The sequence below is a fragment of the Populus trichocarpa genome, chromosome 1 (genome assembly GCF_000002775.5).
Source record: "Populus trichocarpa isolate Nisqually-1 chromosome 1, P.trichocarpa_v4.1, whole genome shotgun sequence".
Lineage (NCBI taxonomy): Eukaryota > Viridiplantae > Streptophyta > Magnoliopsida > Malpighiales > Salicaceae > Populus > Populus trichocarpa.
This window is the reverse complement of record NC_037285.2, coordinates 12,183,344-12,203,233: the sequence shown is the minus strand read 5'-3', so window position 1 is coordinate 12,203,233 and position 19,890 is coordinate 12,183,344. Positions and strand designations below refer to the sequence as shown.

At 35.7% G+C, this 19,890-nt stretch overlaps 3 protein-coding genes across 5 annotated transcripts; 2 read left to right on the top strand and 1 right to left on the bottom strand.

Moving 5' to 3' along the window:
- Nucleotides 1-1,921: 1,921 nt before the first annotated feature.
- Nucleotides 1,922-4,026, bottom strand: LOC18094223 (ras-related protein RABH1b). Its single transcript, XM_024581385.2, is given in 4 exon segments — nt 1,922-2,058; nt 2,364-2,452; nt 3,121-3,191; nt 3,659-4,026. Coding segments are annotated over 4 exon segments (393 nt in total). The 5' UTR covers nt 3,776-4,026; the 3' UTR covers nt 1,922-1,942.
- A 3,129-nt stretch (nt 4,027-7,155) lies between these two features.
- On the top strand, nt 7,156-11,417 carry LOC18094222 (nuclear intron maturase 2, mitochondrial-like). 2 transcript variants are annotated; one of them, XR_008058319.1, is made up of 3 exons: nt 7,156-9,791; nt 9,964-10,597; nt 10,698-11,417. XR_008058319.1 is itself a non-coding variant. In XM_006368406.3 (2 exons), exon 1 carries the CDS (start codon nt 7,583-7,585, stop codon nt 9,788-9,790), a length of 2,208 nt encoding a protein of 735 aa, XP_006368468.2. In that variant the 5' UTR covers nt 7,156-7,582; the 3' UTR covers nt 9,791; nt 10,698-11,417. The 2 variants fall into 2 exon arrangements, 1 of the variants encoding a protein (XP_006368468.2); XM_006368406.3 differs by lacking the exon at nt 9,964-10,597.
- Nucleotides 11,418-15,688: 4,271 nt separating this feature from the next.
- LOC18094220 (probable LRR receptor-like serine/threonine-protein kinase At1g14390) lies at nt 15,689-19,207 on the top strand. 2 transcript variants are annotated; one of them, XM_024600334.2, is made up of 7 exons: nt 15,689-17,529; nt 17,633-17,766; nt 17,873-18,116; nt 18,208-18,401; nt 18,500-18,549; nt 18,639-18,750; nt 18,874-19,207. In XM_024600334.2, the coding sequence occupies exons 1-7, from the start codon at nt 16,275-16,277 to the stop codon at nt 19,120-19,122; spliced, it is 2,238 nt and encodes a 745-aa protein (XP_024456102.2). In that variant the 5' UTR covers nt 15,689-16,274; the 3' UTR covers nt 19,123-19,207. The 2 variants fall into 2 exon arrangements, with proteins under 2 accessions (XP_024456102.2, XP_006368466.3); XM_006368404.3 differs by having other exon boundaries at nt 15,896-17,529; nt 18,642-18,750.
- The last annotated feature ends 683 nt before the right edge of the window (nt 19,208-19,890 follow it).

Sequence of the window (19,890 nt, the reverse complement as noted above, 5' to 3'; positions counted from 1 at the left end):
ACAACCTATGACCCTATAACCAACCTAAGAAATACAAGAATATCCCAACCACGAATCTTTCTAGTCCTAGTTCTCAACCACTCAAGTTATTCCAAAGAGTTCCTCAGGCACAGAGGAAATGCTTCCCAAATAGGATGGCAAATAGAAAAGGAAAAGGACATAAATAAGTTAGTCAGTCATTTACATATTAGTGAAATATTGTTCCAACAGGGACAATCGTACCAATGTTTAAGAGTTTCAAGGTATCAACAATCACATCCCCCTGCCTGAGGCTGTGTCTGAGATGAAGCTCCACCGGAAGACTTTAGGTTCACATCAACCATGTCCTCTTGCTTTGTTGAAGAAAGTGCCTCCATTCATAGTAAGGCTGCGGTGATTTTTCAGAACAATGGATGCACAAAATTTCATTGATAAAGTAAGAGACAAAATACCCAAAGTAAATAAATATGTAAACTAATATGTGCTGAATAAAAAAAACAGCAGTCACGTCAAAGGACACTAAGGCATTGGATCCAATTTGGGGAATGTGGTTGAGGGCTGTGGAGTCCAGATGTAGCTCAAATAACCATTAAATGCATATTATTAGGCAACGTTGGACACCTTCAGGAGATGTCTAACTGAAAGATGGGAAGCCCATCTATCAGATTTCTTTCCTTCTCTTTGATATCCCAGACATGTAAGGATCCTTACCATTAGATAAGGTAGACATCAGGACTATGTCAGGTTGAGACTTCAGAACAGAGGGAAAAAGTTATTTACATATGTAATTAGAATGGAAGAGCATGATTTTGTGAGAGTTTAAGCAAATCAATAAACAGTATTGGAGCATATAGGGTCCTTGAGTTCAGATGAAGCTCAAATAACCATTAAATGCATATTATTAGGCAATAATGGACACCTTCAAGAGATGGCTAACTGAAAGATGGGAAGCCCATCAATCAGATTTCCTTCCTTCTCTTAAATATCCCAAACATGTAAAGATCCCTTTCATTAGACAAGGTAGACATTGAAACCATGTTCGGTTGAGACTTCAGAACAAAGGGAAAAGGTTATTTAAATATGTAATTAGAATCAACGAGCATAATCTTGTAACTTAAGCAAATCCAAAGCCAGGTTTGGAGAATAGTTCTTTTATTCAAAAGAGAATAATTAATTAGCCAACAAAATAATTTCTATGCAAGCCTACTTTCTAATAAGTTCACTGAAGCAAAACAAGGCAGAGAAAAGACATAGAACCCTTTGCACAACTTCGTAAGGAATTAAAAATGTTATGATCACAAGATAATGGAAAAAATACCATGCTCTTAATCTACCCTCAATAGATTGAAAAGGAAAAGGCATGCGATGGACCTGCATCTGATTTTTCATTTGGCTCGAAACTTTCTTTCTTTTTCCTTCTTTTTACCCTCTTCTTGGAGAGCATTGGCCATTAACTCATAAAAGATATTAGGCAAAATGATTGTGTTCATTTTAGGCTCATGAAAAACTCAACATCACTAGGAGGTAGTATAGAGGGAGAGCATGAGCTAGAGAACAAACCTTGATATTAAAACCAGCTTTTGCACTAGTTTCGATAAACATGACGTTAAGGTCACGAGCTTTAGCTTCTCCTTCTTCTATAGAAACTTGCTTGCCAAATCATCCACGGAACAAAATGTTAGTGGACACGAGGCAAGAAAGATCGAAGACTTTAATTGATCAAACTGCAGAAAGGGAAAACATCAAATAATTCAGATCTGTCAGTATTTGTTCCGACCACAAATTTACAAGCCAAAATGAGTGGCTAAGATCAAACAGATCATGGCGGACCAGTAGAAAGTAATTTCAAAAACAGTGCTTTTACTTGTGTGTATGTGAGACTGTGACCTAGAGTAGACATAAAACATCATAAACAAGCCACGCCGATCATGGCAATACTTAACAGTTTAGTGCCATTAAACATTCACCTCTTTTCCACAAGGTTGGTTTTGTTCCCAACAAGGACAATGATGACATCGCTGCCCCTCTCAGTGCGAACCTCTTCAATCCATTTTGAAGTGTTCAGGAAAGATTGCCGACCTAAAACATGGACTATTGAGTTAGGAAACATCCATGAAACATGAATGCCTTATTCCTAACAAATAGTTTGGAAGTTAGTTTAATGTGTATAAGAGGGGGAAAAAAGCCAATGAGACTGAATTACAATACGAGCACATAACCGAACAAGTTTATGACTTCACAAAACCAACATGCCAATAAGGGAATTAGCAACGAGACAGGTGAATTTACTTGATCTCTTGAAGTACAAATTTACTTAAGATGGATAGATGATAAGGCAGTAAGAAAACAATCACGATGATGATATTGCTTTAAAAATTGCATACTTGCAACATCAAATACAATGACAGCAACTGAGGAATCTCTAATGTAACTTGGAATGAGGCTTTTGAATCTTTCCTGTCCAGCTGTATCCCTGCAAGCATAGAGATTAGCAGAGAGTCAACCATCCACAAGGGAGAAATTGTCACGAGAAATAGTAAAACACACAAACATAAAAAAATCAGGATAAATAATACATGCATGTGTTTACATAACTATATATACAAAAAAGTAGGTACGTGTGCATATGTCGAGTGGCTTATGCACAAATATTGCAATCATATTCATGAAAATAGTGACAATAATATGGACCCTGACATCTACCAATGTGCAAATCTCCATTTCTAGCACTTTTAAGAATACCTATCCTTCATAAGGCAATGCCGCGTCAACTCTTGATTTATCTTCCTTCAATGAATTGACATTCATTCTACTCAATACAAAGCTTATGCCATAATAAAATTTATGCATGTATTAAAATGTAAAATTGATCCTTGATGACCACAACATTATTTTTTGTCTGTTTCACATCATATAAGTTCCATCGCCTCGGAGCACAATATTGCATTGTCACATATGTCATGGTACTAGTATTTATATGTAAATAACCATTCATTATTAATCCTTTGCATGGTGAACTGAATAGATACAGCCCCGCTAGTGAATCAAGAGTTCAGTGCAGGATTCATGTCCAAGGATTATGCATATTGTATTTCTCAGAACATGAACAAAATTGCACTTTGTTAAGGTGATGGATCTAACCACAACTGCAAATGAATAGTTCTGTCTTCAAGATACATGGTTTTTGATAGAAAATCCATGCCAATGGTAGCCTGTTCATCAATTCAAGATACATGTAAGTTCGATCAGCAGCACAGGCTAAATACTTTTGTAATCATGAAGAAACAAACTATAGGTACCTACAACAGCGGCCACCTCATCTAACTGATTTCCCAGAAAAAGAAAAACGAGGCAAGAATTAAAAAAAAAAGAGATTATACATCAACAAGAACAAAGCAGAATTATGATTTTCTAACAACAAAACACCACATTCTATATCAAAAAAAAAAAGAACCCCGAAAATAATCGAAATTCCTTGACTGTAAAAGAAAGATTTCACAAAAAATTATCATGTTCATTTATACGATAGTGCAATCTTTGAAAGAATAAGTAAATTCAAAACCCAAACAAAGGGTATGTCAAAACAACAATACAAATTAGCGCACAAAAAAATAAACAGATTTAGAACAAGATGAATCTGAGTCCGAGGTAAAACAAATAATAATGATCTGGGTTTTACCTAGTAGGTGTTATCGAATTTATCATACATGAAGCGAGTGATGATGCTAGTTTTACTGACTGATTGGTCTTCCAAGAAGACCAGCTTGTACTTTGCAAGAGCTGAGACTGGTGCCATTTTTTTCTATTATTTTTTCAGAGATCCGTAAAATGGTCGATTAACCAAATCGGAGAGAAATGGAGATTTATAGGTGTAAGTATTTGCTTTTAAATTGTACAGTGTTTGTGCTTGGTGATTGAGCTGTGCAAATAGCTGAGAAATTCTTATGAAGAGAAGACTGATTATCGGTATTTGACATCTTGTTAACGGGTCGGGTTGAAGTTTTGATTGTTTCGGCTCTTATGAGGGTCTTAACAACGTATTTATTAAACTCGATAACGTTACAATGACTGGCTGATAAGATGCCTTACCCGTATTAGGTTTTATTTCAAATCATTTTGGATATTAAAATAACTGAATCTGAGTGATTTATTTGGTAAGTTATTTCATAATTCAGTTAGCCCGATTAATCTAAGCCTTCACTAGGTTATTATTAAGGATTTTTTTTTAATTTTTATCTAAAATAATATTATTTTAGGATTGATCCAAATTGACCACATGACAACCTTATCTAGACCCAAGCTTTAAGTGCTAAGTCTGAACTGGATCTGAGAACAATAAATTTATGCATTTATCCTTTTTGAAAAAACAATTAACCTAGTTATTGGGAGCAATAATGTAATTTCTTAAGGACCAATTAGTCATTGTTATATTAATTGAGGACAACAATGTTTTTTATTTATTATTTGCACAATGTAATAACTAAAATACTTTTAAAATCAAAATAAATCTAACTTAAGTTGAAGGGTTGATTCATCCTTTTGTTTTATTACCCTCGTAATCATGATTTTTTAAACTTGGAACTAAGGGTTGATTCATTTTTTTCTCATGGTTTTTTAGTGATAATCAGGTCAAGTTAGAGATAATTTTGTATTTTATAAGATTAAAAATATTTATAAAAAAAGTTATCGATGTGTGTGATGGCTTAAGGTGAAGGAAATTGTTCATTTGCAGTGGTGTTATAAAGCTCATGGCGATCCCTCCCCCAATGAGATGACGCGCGATGGTTTGTATGACAATTTGGTTTTGACAATCTTTTCTTTTCTTTTCTCTCTTCTCTATGATAAACAAGCTGCCCAATCAGAAAACCTTTGACTTTACTTTATTACCCTTGAAATCATGATTTTTTTAAACTTGGAACTAATGGTCGATTCATCTTTTTTCTCATGGTTTTTTAGTGATAATCTGGTTACGTTGGAGATAATTTTGTATTTTATAATATTAGAAAATAGCGTAACCATCAACCATTAGAAGTTATTATCTCAAATAATTGTCCCTAAACTAGGTCAATGGTATACCATTCTCTCCATGCAAGATGGTGTGTTTCAAGGGTATCAAAACACCTATGAAACTTTAGATAAGGTTAATCAATTCATTCACTCCATACATTCCTTCCTTTTTCTCTAGCATTTTCACCTACAATCTTTTTTAATTATTCCACATAAAACACACATTCTTCATGACTTGATGATTCCATGTATATCTCAATCGGTATACCTGAAATTAATTTAACACATGGTTTAAATAAAATTACATAATAAGACATGTAAAACAAGTCAACTCCAATAATATGTCATAGTTTTAATTCATCATTTCAAGCAATTCTATAGTCCTATTGAACCATCTTGTTAAGTCATATATTTTGGTCATTAGACAAATTAATGCCTAATGTATTACCGGACATTAATTTTATTACCGGGTAACTAGTTCCATCGTCCATTACTGGGTAACTAGTTCCACTGTCCATTATAGCTCATTACTGGTTAACTATTTTCACCATCCATTACCGGGCATTAGTCCCATTACAGGTTAACTAGTTTCACCACATATTGTCCGGCAATAGTCCCATTACCAGATAACTAACTCCACGTGTATTACAATTAAAATATTAACACACCATATTTTAAGAATTTATAGTTACTTGACTAAATAAACTATTAAATAAAAGTATTAAACACCTATCTAATATCCAAGTTCTAGATGCATTATCCTGTGGTTGTACCACTCTTATAACCTTTCCGGTGTTAATAGGAATTTTAAATACTATAATCTGTCCATTCATTATTGGAACCTCTTTCCAAATTGTAACATCCCCACTTTTCTTAACCAAGTAATGCACAATTTTGATCGTAAATTTAAGAAATCACAAGTTTTTTTATTTTTATTTTTTAAAATAGTATTGTCAATTAGAACACTTGATCAATTCACATTGGCACAACCAATCGATCAACCAGATACTGCTGAATTTTACTGGTGTCCTTAACGGTCGAACAAATAGTCGACCAATTTGATTATCCGGATTAGACAATAGTCAATTTCACCATTCCTCTTATCAATCGGTCAATCGAATCGTTTAGTAATCCTAAACGGTCGATCAATTTGTGCAACACATCAAATATTAGTTCAATTTTTTTTCAATTGTTTTAATTCACATAAAAAATACTCATTTTATTTTCTGTTATAGAATATCATAAAATCATAAAACAAAACATTCAATCTCATAAACCTATTTTCCATAACTCATTACAAGACAATTTAGCTTAAAAACAACAAACCATCATGAATGATTTCATCAGAAAAGTTTCTTATCTCGTATTTTCAAGAATTTGGAAGAATATAAGCAATAAAATCAAGCTTTAAATCTCCTTCCAACTACCTTTAATCCTTTAATCTAAATCATTTTAATGTTTACTATGGTAATTTTTCATGATTGTTTTTGGGTAAAATCTCCTCTCTTTATCTCCTTATGGTGGCCGGCCAACTTGGCTTTCTCTGGAAGCCAAGTTTGTATTTGTGTGCCATATTTTTTTTTTCACACTTTGACCCCTATTGTTTCTTGTATTTTTATTTTATCTCATTAGACACTTTCTTTCTAATAACTTAATGCTATATTATCTTTTTATTTCGTTTAATTTCGCCCATCTTCTTTTAAACTTGATTTTTCTTTGATTTTGATTCATTCATAATTTGATTGAATTTTCCAAAAAATTTTAACAAAGGAGATTTTCAATCGGGGTTTACATTAATATTATTCTATTTTTCTTATTTATATTCCATCTTATCATTTTATGTTTGGACCAAATTTTTTATATTTTACTAGCCCGAAAAATTCTAACCGGGATTTTTAACAGCCCTCTCTATCTCAAAGTTCAGAGATCAAGATATAAAATAAATGAAGTTTTGTAATGAAAAGTGAAACCCACAAAAAAAAAGGATGAAAAAGGAGAATCTTAAAATCATAGGGACCAAACTATAATTTCCTAGCCAGTTTATTTGCATGAAAATGAAGTTTCTTCCTGATGGGCTCAGCCTGAGAGTATAATTACCCCAATGGGCTCAGCATATGATGGGTCGAACAGTTATAGTTACTCTTTCACACTGATCCAACCAACTCTGAAGGACGTGTGCGAAGCCCTTAACCAAAATGGAAGCAGAAAGCTTCCACTTTTCAGGGTTTTAGCCAGGGTTTGGGTTTACTTCTCAAATTCTCTCTTCACTTTCTCCTCTGCCTTAAACACCCAGACCCAGTTCCCTAAAACAAATCGAGTGGCTTCATCTCATGATCAAGGCGTATCCAAGCTTTACATCATAACAAGGGGTTGGTTGCTTCAATTTTCTGTAAGAACTCAAAACTCGATAGTTTGTTTAACTCTTTTTTCTCACTTTCTGATAATTTAGCTTTGAGTAGCATAGCCAGACAGCTCCTTTTGGATTCCGTTTTACTCATTTTCTCTCATAGTTTTCGTTCACCTTTGTAGTATTAATGCTGATTATAAACCCAGAAATCACATAAAAAAGGGTGGTTCTTGATTTCACCATCTCCAAATGCATCGTCGTCTTGCAATATTCACCCACAAGATTTTCATTAATACCAATCCTATCCCAACCACAACAGCCACCGGCACTACCTTTTTGTACACTCAATCCAATCCCTTAAACCCCAGGACTAATGGGTTGGCTTTCTTTCGTTTACTATCATTCACTCCGGTGCACAGGCGTGCACCGGACCCTGATGACCCATCCAACCTGATGAAGGAAGATGGTGTCTCAGTTTGCTCTCAAATGTGGATAGAGAATTTTCGAGAACCGGATAGAATTTTGAGCAATTTGACAGCTTATCTTCGCCGGTTTGAATTGTGGGTATTGGCTTATCAGAAAGTGTGTGCTGATGACATGGGAGCTTATATGCCCCGCAGTGCTATACAAAGGTCTGCATTGGAGGACTTGTTAGCACTTAAAAATGCGGTTCTTGATAATAGGTTTAAGTGGGGTGCCAGGTTGGATTTTTTTATAAAGTCCCCGAAGGATAAGACTGAATATCAGTCTTTGTCGAAGAGGAAGATTAAGGCAATTTTGACAACTACACAACCGGCGGCATTTCAGGATAAGATAGTTCAGGAGGTGTTGTTTATGATTTTGGAGCCGATATATGAAGCACGGTTTTCTCAAAAGTCATTTGCTTTTAGACCTGGTAGAAATGCACATACGGTGTTGAAGGTGATTAGGAGGAATTTTGCAGGGTATTTGTGGTATATGCGAGGGGATTTGAGCACAGTTTTGGATGGAATGAAAGTGGGGTTAGTGATAAGTGCTTTGATGAGGGATGTGAGGGATAAGAAAGTGATTGATTTGATAAAGACAGCATTGACTACTCCTGTGATCACTAGTCGTGTGGAAGAGCCAAAAAAGAAGACGAAGAGGAAGTATCAGAAAAAGAGGGTTTTGGCAGAGGATGAGCCGAAGCCAGATCCATATTGGCTAGACACTTTTTTTGGGTTTGCACCTGAGGAGGCAGAGAAGGTTCCTTCATGGGGGCACTGTGGGATTCTCAGTCCTCTTTTGGCTAATATCTGCTTAGATGAATTGGACCGTTGGATGGAGGGTAAGATCAAGGAGTTCTATCGTCCTTCAAAGAGTGATGTCATATGGAATAGTCCAGAAGGGGAAGCAGAACAGGGGAATACATCTTGGCCAGAATTTGTGCCAACAAGTGGCCCAGACAAAACTAGGAAGATGGATTATGTTAGACATGGGGGTCACATTTTGATTGGTATGCGAGGACCTAGAGCAGATGCAGCTACATTGAGGAAGCAATTGATTGAGTTTGTTGATCAGAAATACATGCTTAAGCTTGACAATGAGAGCCTCCCGATCGAGCACATAACTAAAGGTATAATGTTTCTTGATCACGTGTTGTGCCGAAGAGTTGTGTATCCAACTCTACGGTACACTGCCACTGGTGGGAAGATCATTAGTGAAAAAGGTGTGGGCACCCTTTTGTCAGTCACAGCGAGCTTGAAACAATGCATTAAGCAATTTAGGAAGTTGAACTTTCTGAAAGGGGACAGAGATCCAGACCCACAGCCTTGTTTCAGGATGTTCCATGCTACTCAAGCTCACACCAATGCACAAATGAACAAATTTTTGTCAACAATGGTTGAGTGGTATAGATATGCTGACAATCGGAAGAAAATTGTGAACTTCTGTTCTTACATTATAAGGGGTTCACTTGCAAAGCTTTATGCTGCAAAATACAAGTTGCGTTCACGTGCAAAGGTGTATAAGATTGGTTCTCGGAATTTGAGTCGTCCTTTGAAGGAGAAGAAAGGGTCTTCACCTGATTATCACAATTTACTAAGAATGGGCCTCGCGGAGTCAATTGATGGGCTTCAGTATACCAGGATGTCTCATGTACCCGAGACTGATTACACCCCATTTCCAAGTAATTGGATACCTGATCATGAGAAGGCATTGCTTGAATATATAAGGCTTGATGATCCAAAAACTCTTGAGGATCAACGATTTACCATGAGAGAGCAAGGTCTGGTTTCACCGCAGGACTACATTTCGATGCTTGTTTGGAACTACAAGCGAAACGCTATTTCGATGGATCAGCTTTCCCTCATAAAAAGTGGTGGAAATAAGGCAGAAAGAGAGCAACGGTTGCTCTTGGGCTCTGATCGTGATAGTTATGATCAGAGAAGCAAAGAAGAGGAAGAGCATGAAGAAGAGTTTGATGTGGCAGAAATATAAGGTAATTGTTGTATTATTCTGTGCTTGTCAGGCAACATTTTCTGTAATTGGACTGTTACATTTAGGGGAAGCAAAGTGGAATGGTTTCTTCTGCAATGCGCTAAATCGCTTATGATAAGAAAATATGAACTTCTTGTATAAATTTAAATAAACTTAGCCAATTTAAATTGCAGAATACACCATTGAGTTCGCGCTGGCTGCTATTTCATTGATGTTGGTTTTGCATTTTGCTTTGGGCCTATCTGTTTGCTTTGTTGTGGATCATTAAGATGAGGTTGGGAGATCTTTGAATGACTAAGCAGGAGCCCATTTTGCACATATTATCTATCCCGCATTCCTTATTGCAGAGTTGTCGGGAAAATTCCTTTACAACTGTTTTTTTGGTATGTGTGTGCCATTCAAGGGTTCCTTTTGAATGGTAGGTTATGCCAATGGCTTCAATCCTACTTAGCTTTCTTTGCCTTTCTTCTATGCTTTTGTTTTCCACTACTTGCTTCCTTATTCATTCTCCTTTTTGCTTCTATGCCTTCACCCCTCCAAGATTTGTGTGTTTTGTCCTATTAACGGCTGACCAATTTCATGGGGGATATGTTGAAGTTTGGCCCACAATTTCTAATGTCTTAGAATTGTATATTGAGTTTCACTATTTCAGTTGCTCTTCTTGTTTATCATGCACATATGGTCCTATTTTTAATCTGTGCAAATGTTGAGACCCACATAATTTGGTGACTTCATAAAAGCCCTCATTGGGTTCAAGATCCTGCAACACCATGGCCAATAGTTACATGCCTCCAAGGATGACCGCGGGTGAGAATTTATAATTTTTTTTTGTTATAAATTTAGGATTCTAAATTCTGACATTAAATGTAAGTTATCTGGTTCTGATTCTGATCTTGTATTAACTCAGGGGGCTGTGGTGTTGCATTTGGGAATTTCCTAGAGATAGGACCGCAATTACTTGGGATAGTTCTTTGATGATGCTCGGTTGAGTTTTCATCTGTCGAGTCTTCACCTGAGTGCCACAATTTGTTAGAAATGGTCCTCGTGGAGTAAATTGACAGGCTTCAGTATACCAGGATGTCTCTTGTGCCCAAGACTGATTGCACCTTATCTCCATGTAATTGGATACCTGATCAGGAGAAGGCATCGCATTAATATATAAGATTGATGATCCAAAAACTCTGGAGGATTAACGATGTTGCCTCTGTTGCATTGGAGAACACGGGCTGATTTCACCTCAATTAATTCTACATTGTGATGCTGGTTTGAAATTCTGATGGACCAGCTTTTCCTCTTTAAAATGCAATCCTGACGGATCAGCTTTTCCTCATTAAGTGGTGGTAATAACGAAGAAAAGAGCACCAGTTCCTGTTGGGCTGTGGTCATGATATTAGAAAATCGAAGTAGCAGAGGAAGCAAAGAAGGGTCTCCCGTTGCAGAAATGTAAGGTAACTTCTGATTTTTCTGTGGTTACCAGGTAAAATTTTCTGTAATCGGGTTCATACTGTTTAGAGATAGCAAAGTAGAATGGCTTTTCCTCCATGGAACAAAGCTAAATCAGCTACGATTAATGAATATGAAGATTCTTATATAAATATATTTAATCAACTTCAAAGTTAGAAGAGTCCTTTGAGTTGTCTCTAGCCGTTTCCACTGACTGCATCTTGATAATGTGTTCGAGAGATCTTTGGATGATTCTATGCAAGATCTAATCCTGAACTTGTTATCCATCCCGCACTTGATGTTTGAGGCTGTCGAGCTAGGCATGCTAATGGCTTCAATCCTTGTTTGCAGTCGGTTTTTGCCCTTCTTCTATTGTTTTTTTCGTCACTGCCTGCTTCCTTGTTTACTCTCCCTTTTCTCTGTAAGCCTTAAACACCCTCACACCCCATCTCTCTCTCTCTCTCTCTCTCTCTCTCTCAATTTGTATGCTTCTTTATTATGGTTTGACCAATTTCATTTTTGTATTTCTTGAGTCCAGTTGAGCTAATACAAGCACGCAACAAGGGCTGTCTTAAAAGTAGAGCAGGATAAAAGAAAACATATGTTCTTATAATTAAATACCAGTTTGTTCTGAACACCAAGATTCTAATTAATTCCAGTAAAAATAAGATATCACAAGTAAATTACACCCTTTTTTGTTGCAAATATTAAGAATATATTATAAGTAATTTAATTAAATTACAATGTGGGTTGTATTTGAAATTGAAAACTGAATTTTATTCCCATTCAAGTGATCAACCGACCATGTCTCTCAAGAAATCACTCATATGTGACTTGTGTCGATAAGGATATCTCGATGAATTGATAGGAAAACAGGGGAATGTTAGAAAAAAAGATTTACCATCTAGTTTTTATAGAAACTAAAAAATTCTAATTGATTTTTAGAGGCTTTAGGTAAGAGATTGATTAAATAATAGAGAAGATATTAATCATATCCTATACATTGAAAGATTTTAAACAATAATAGTTATAAATAAAGGTTAAAAGAATAATTACATGATTTTTTTTTTGTATAAAATCAAATGTTATCATCTAGGAGATGACTTCGAGCTGGATAATAATTTATTGGTAAGCTGAAGAAGTGGATCGAAAATATATTGTCAGGGCACCCTTAGGTCTAGATTAAAAAAAGAAATATATTTTAAAAATAAAGTCTGTCTTCAATATTTTTCAAAGGGATAAGACTTTTTAAAGATGTAATGATTCTTGAGCTTATTTTTAGATAAAAAAACAAATCTGTTTGTTTGAAAGTGTAGTTGTGGTTGCTTTTTAAAAATTTTTTTATTCAGAAATATATTAAAATAATATTTTTAAATTTTTTTAAAAATTATTTTTGATATCAACGCATCAAAATGATCTAAAAATACTAAAAAAATATTAATTTAAAATAAAAAAAATTAAATTTTTTCAACAATAATTTTAAAACACAAAAATAAACAGGCATGATCTTACTAAAAAAAAAATTATAGTCTCAAAAATTGGTTGTCATAATATATTTAAACGTTCGGAAACAACACGCATCATTGTTGGCCGCCACCACCTCGAAGATTCACACGAGATTATTGTATAAACACCCAAAACAATCATACAAAGAAAAGCGAAAAATATTTTTTATATGAAAATAATTCTAATATTTATTTAATAAAATAAAAGGGAAATAATTGAGAATCTTTATCTTGCACAAAATTTCACAACGAACAAACATACACTTCCACTCATAAAATCTCAATACTGGGCCAAACAATTACACATTGAATAATCTCGCTGTCACCTGTTCTCCCCACCTCATTATGAGATATTGATCCCAACGTTATCAAATCTAAAAATTAAATCTTCAGCGGTTTCGTATCCATAGAGTTGTTAAGCAATGGGTTGGATCCCAATATTTCAAATATCCATGTAAACAATAATAAAGATAAAGGGGTAATAACTATTTTACCCTTGTCGGCGTTTGCGTCTCAAGCGCTGGCATGTCTGGTCGTGCTGGGGAACGCCGATGCGTATCTCATGCGCCGACGCTGAACCTGCAAAAAAAAAAAAAAAAAAGAGGCTGAAAACGATTTGATTTTTGGGTGGAAAAGGCTGTAATTTATGGTTTATTTTGAGGGCTACTGGTTTAGTTGTTTGTGCTAGTGTGGCTGTTGGTGTTGTCTCGGTTAACTGGTTTAGTGGCGTGGTTGAGTGGATATCAACTTAGCGGTTGTGAGTGGCTCGAGCCAGTTGTCGTTTCCTCCTGTTGCCGGTTGGTGTAGTGTTTGATTCAGGCTATGTTGGCGGCTGCTATCTTGGTGGTTTAAGGTTGTGGTTGAGTGGTTTAATGGCTGATTCTAATGAGTTGGAGGGTTAGGTTCACGACTATTGTAGCTGGTTTAGGTGCCAGTGGCGGCGGCTTTTGATTCAGGTTGGCGGTGCAAAAACCGTTAGTGATTTATTTTATTTTATTTTTTGCATTGGTTTGATGTAGGAAAATGAGAATAAAAAAGGGTTATTTCAACTTGCTCAGACGCATCCTGTAGCTGATGCTCCTTGTACGTGAATTTCGGCTCTTCATAATCCATGAAAACGATGTACCAAAAACATTCCTAGGGGAAGACGCCGGTGGCAATATGTATCCATTTTTGTCCAAATTTGAGACAAAGTCATCGAGAAAAGATGCCCATTGGCCAATTTGCAGGCTAAAAATGTTAATATTAGTTAGAATCAAGTGAGGAGCAGTTTAGAATAAACAGGGGGAACCCGCACAGCAAACAAACTAGGTGATTGCCTTTATGTAAAAAAATTATCTTGATGTGTTTTTTTAGCGAGGAAAAAAATTAAAATTATATGAGAATTGATATGATGTGATCTGGCTAACTTGTCAGATTTAAAGATAATTCAGATGACCAATAAAAATATAGTTTGACTAAAAAATTAAAACAATATTTTTTTTAAAAAAAATATATACCGAAAAGATAATATATTAGATCGATTTGGATCAATTTGTGTTAACTTTTTAAATTCGTTATCTAAATCATGAGACCCATATAACCATATAAAAAAAAAAATAAACATTAAACCTAATTCTCATTCAACCAAATATTTAAAGATAAAATTAAAAATAAGATTCAATTAAAAATAAATCATGTTAACCCGGGTTAACTTGTCAAACTTAAATTATAAAACTGAGATAAACTTATAGGAAATAAATCAAAATAAATTATGAAGTTTAATTCATAATATCTACTATAGTATTTGAAATTCAATCAATTTTAATAATAATTAAAAAATATAAATAACTCTTTACTCTGAGCATGAATGTAATAATATTTTCTAGCTAGCTAACTAAAATGGTTTTTTTTAGCTATTTTAACTAAAATTTAACTAATAAACTTATCCAAATGAGTTGATTTTCCATCTTGTCTCACTCTTCACCAAATGCCATCATAAACTTATTTGTACTATCTTTTCATTTTCTTTTACGTCACTTCTTGACTTGCATGTTAAACCTTGCTTCTACAATGAGAATCTTCTTGATAGCTTATTTGATTTTGTATTTTAAAAAATAATATTTATATTTATATTTTTTAAAAATTAATTTTTTAATGTTTTTAAATTATTTTAATGTGCTTATATTAAAAATAAATTTTTTAAAATAAAAATTATTATTTTAATATCTTTTCAATAAAAAATACTTAAAAAAATAATTATTATTATAATACCAGATAGAATACCGAACAACCTAGCAAAAAAATCAAAGGCCCTCCATGGACATTCAACAAACAAGTTTACCATTTACATTATTCAAATCTCTAATTTTCCCCTGCCCATTTATTACTATTAAAAGGCATCCTTTTCTAGGGATTCTAGGCACACCATGTGCATTTCAACTGCCTATCACATTACAATTCACTTTCATAATTATAAGAAAGAACAGATCCCACTATATCCAGCGCCCAGTAGTTATAAAGTCAAAAGACAAAAAAAAAAAAAAAAAAAAATTCCAGTCCTAGCCACCATATTGATTTTTAACCAATTCCTTGACAGTTTGCTTGCTTTACGTTGCATATACACGAAATCATTTCACGGGCTATTTGTTTTATCTTAGAATACAATTAATTCGTAGGAGTGTTCTTTCGGACGATGATTTAGGAGGGCCTTAGTACATCCCACGCGTGCAAGGCACATCTCACAACCACTCTGTCACGTGCCCGTGTAAGGAGCTGCGTGCCTCGAATTAGCTTAATTGCCTTGTCTTCTTCTCCCTTTGAATCCAGGGATGCTTTAACTGCTGTCATGTCCCAAAGCTTACGTGTCTGTACATAATTCCAGAAAGAGTGGCCAAATTCCAAAATAATATTTAATTGCTAAAAGAGGGTGGAAACGACAGCGTCCTCCTGTAAATTAAAAGGGAAGAATAGATTAGGTAGAACTAGCTATGCCGTTACATGACTAGTAGTTCATGATTAGGGACAACGTTGCTTCTGCTTTCCACTCAGATTCAAATTAAAACAAATCAAACAATAATTCTCACCGACACACCCTCTCTCGCCGGTCCACCCAATCCCAATGGTCATGTACGTAAATTTAAAACCATGAGATTTTAGTGTGGTACCTCGTTTGCATACATTCATTGCTGACATTGACATTTTGATATTTGAGGTATTTTATTGTTTATTGATCATGCAAAAAAAAAAAAAAGAGAGTTGAGGTCTCCCGAAGGTCTGGTGGCATGGAGCGTGAATGCAGGCACTCGATATTCGCGGGTCTACGATAATAAACAATAAACGTGGCAAACTAAAATGGCTTGAATTGAATTCAGAGTCAGAGTGATGTGCGGTGTTGAGAGCTCGTTTGCAGGAGCAAATACAATAAAAAATGCTACTCTCGAAGCATGGGAGGATGAGTTTTTAAGCTAAGCTAGCAACTGATCCAGTACAGAAGCCATGGACTATCGAAGTTAAGGTTTCGGATTTCCACTTCAAATTTCCAAGAAACGGAGAAAATGCGGATCTCCAGTTTCACTTGCTCGTTCGCAGCTCTATTCACTCTGATTGTCATGCAAGTCTCAATTTCGAGAGGACAATTAGCGCCAAGTGAAACAAGAATTCTTTTCCAGGTTCAGCAACTCCTTGAATATCCTCAGGTTCTTCAAGGATGGAATAACTGGACCAACTTTTGCTATCTCCCTCCCTCACCTTCTCTAAAAGTTGTTTGCTCAAATAGTCATGTAACTGAATTAACTGTCGTTGGAAACAAAAGCAGCTCCTCTGCATCTCCCAGCAGCCCAAAACAAAATACCTTGTCTGACAACTTCTCTATAGATGCTTTCTTCACCACCCTAACAAATCTTTCAAATTTGAAGGTGTTGTCACTTGTGTCCTTGGGATTGTGGGGTCCCTTGCCTACCAAGATCAACAGGTTTTGGTCTCTTCAAGCACTTAATATCAGCTATAATTTCATTCATGGCCAGATTCCTCAAGATATTCTGTCGTTAAAGAATCTCACTAGTCTTGTTTTGGCTCACAATTTGCTGAACGGAACAGTCCCAGATCTCAGAAGCTTAGTTCTACTTCAAGAGCTAAATTTGGGTGGCAATCATCTTGGACCAACCTTTCCTTCGCTAGGTAACAATCTTGTTACCATCATCCTGAAGAACAACTCCTTGAGATCAGTTATTCCTTCAGAAATCAAGAAGTTCAATCAGCTTCAGCAGTTGGACATCTCTTCCAACAAACTCATCGGACCAATCCCACCTGCTTTGTTCTCTCTTCCTTCACTTCAGTATCTTGATTTAGCCCAGAATCAATTAAGCGGGGCTCTTCCAACAAATATATCTTGCAGTGTTAAGCTTCAATTTGTGGACATCTCTCACAACATTTTGATTGGAAAATTACCTTCCTGCATTGCAAGCAACACTTCAACTCGGACAGTCATCAGCTCATGGAATTGCTTGTCTGGCGGTAAAAATGCAAGTTACCAGCACCCTTACTCATTCTGCAATAAAGAAGCATTGGCTGTGAAGCCCCCAGCTAAAAGTAAGGAGCACAAGTCTTCCACTATCAAACTTGGAATAGTACTTGGTCTTGTTGGAGGTGTTCTTGGGATCGCAGGTGTTCTTGGATTATTGATTTTTGTGATCATTAGAAGATCAAAAACAGCAGCAGCTGATGATCATGTATATAGCATATTTGATGGATCTGTTACCAGTAAAAGGTCTGTTGCCAGTAAAAAGTCTGTTCGCAGAGCCGTTGATTCAAGTAAGTCCGCCTAGCTACCATTTGATTTTCTCTCCTCTTTGCGTTTTCATGTGAAGTTAGTTTGTTGGATTTTCAAAATTACGCATGATATGAATTTCCACAGGGCGTGTGCCTCAGACGATGAGGTCGGCAGCAATAGGGCTTCCGCCTTATCGTGTCTTCACATTGGAGGAAATGGAAGATGCAACAAACAACTTTGATCCATTGAATTTTATAGGAGAAGGATCCCAGGGACAAGTAAGACTCAGAACTTTTCAATGGGCTCTCATCATGACATAGCTACTAGAGCTCATCAATAACAAAGCCCTTTGAACTAAATGCTATTCTGTACTGTAATCTACAGCTCTATAAAGGTTGTCTCATAGATGGTTCAGTAGTCCTGGTGAAATGTGTGAAATTAAAGCAGAAGAATTTGCCTCAAAGCATGATTCAGCAGATTGAGGTACTATCAAAGCTGAGGCATCTGCATTTGGTCAGCATTCTCGGACACACCATCGTCACATATCAGGATCATTCGAGCACAGCTGGCACAGTATTTGTTGTCCTTGAACACGTCTCCAATGGATCTCTAAGAGATTACCTAGCTGGTAAAATAGCAAACATCACTTAATTTTTTTTTTTTTTTTATCATTGCTGTCTTGCTGAAGCCTAAAGTAAGATTGATTCTTGATACGACAGATGAGAGAAAAAGGGAGATGCTGAGATGGCCACAAAGAATGGCGATTATCATTGGCGTTGCGAGGGGAATCCAGTTCTTGCACACTGGAGTTGCTCCTGGCATTTTTGGGAATAACGTAAAGATCGAGAATGTTTTGTTGGATGATACTCTTACTGCGAAACTCAGTGACTACAAGATTCCCCTGCCATCAAAGGTGAGGGCAGAAGGATTGAGATTTGAGATTCTTCATATTTGAAGCACTTTGGATTCACACTTCTGAATTTTTTTTGTTTTGTTTTTTGAACTTTGCAGGTAGGCTCGGAGAGTCCTCTCAATGGACAAGATGCGTTCAATATCAACAGGCAAGTTTTCCTCCTGTTTTCGTTTTTTCACACCTTTATACTACTGAATAATCAAGGTCATCTTGCCTGAGTCCTCTTCCTACATGCAGTAGTGAAAATGCAGAAAAAGAAGATGTCTATCAACTAGGTGTCATTTTACTTCAAGTCATTACGGGTAAGCTTGTCACATCCAACCGTGCATTGGACGAGTTAAGGATACAGGTAAATACATGTGCAATATAAATCTGATAACATTATTTTGGAGCTGCCTTTATACGGTGCTGATCATGGGGTTATTACTGCTTAAATCTTTTTTTTCTTCTTTTTTCTGGGTTCAATTTACAGCTCGAAAAAGGCTTGGCAGAAGCGCCATCGAAGTTACAAGCCTTGGTCGATCCATCCACACGGGGTACTTTTGCATATGAATCCCTAAAAACTGCAGCTGAAATGGCTATTAATTGCCTAAACAAAGAATCAAGAACTCGGCCATCAATAGAAGATGTACTTTGGAATTTGCAGTATTCCATTCAAATTCAAGAAGGATGGACTAGTACCAGTGGAAACCTTGGCGGTCCACACTCGTCTTCTTATTAAATTTCTAGACTCGTTTCTCTGTAATTGACTGCGTTTCTCTGTAATTGATTATCATAAGAAATCATATATGAATTTTTTTCCATCATTTGTACTTTTTGCCCCCCCTTTTTTTGGCAATTGTTTAGCATTTTCCCCCTATTAGAATATGAAAAGAAACTGTCAAAATCAATTCACGATACTGTAGATTTGAGATGTAATATTTAACACATAGTTAGAAAGGTGGATCCAGAAATCGGCTGGCTTGGAAAAAATTCAGTTGATTAAATAATTCAGTTGACTTGGAAAAAATTCAGTTAAAAACCTGAATTAAACTACTAATCTGATAAATCAAGGCTTGACCCTATTAAAACCTGACTTTTTTTTTTTTCCAGTTAGTTACCAGTAAATTGAAATTGGTGCTTTCCTCACAATCAACTCGCCGAGGAGTGTTGACGAATACAACCGATGTATAGACCCATGCTAGAACGAAATACTAACATGCTTGAACAAAGGACGAAGTATCACAAAGATACCGCAAAATGAACTTAACTACAAGTCTACAACCAATAAATACCAGTGAAGAAATGCATAGGCTGACATACTTTCTTAATAGCAAAATAAATATTATGACATGTGAAAAGTGAGATACTGCGTAGCACACAGCCATTATATAGGCCCATAAACAGGAGAGACTAACCATTTTATAGGCCATGATAAAACACGAAAATTATACACAAGAAATGCTTCTTATACTGGTTGTCATGATAGAATAGGAAATATTAGTTTACT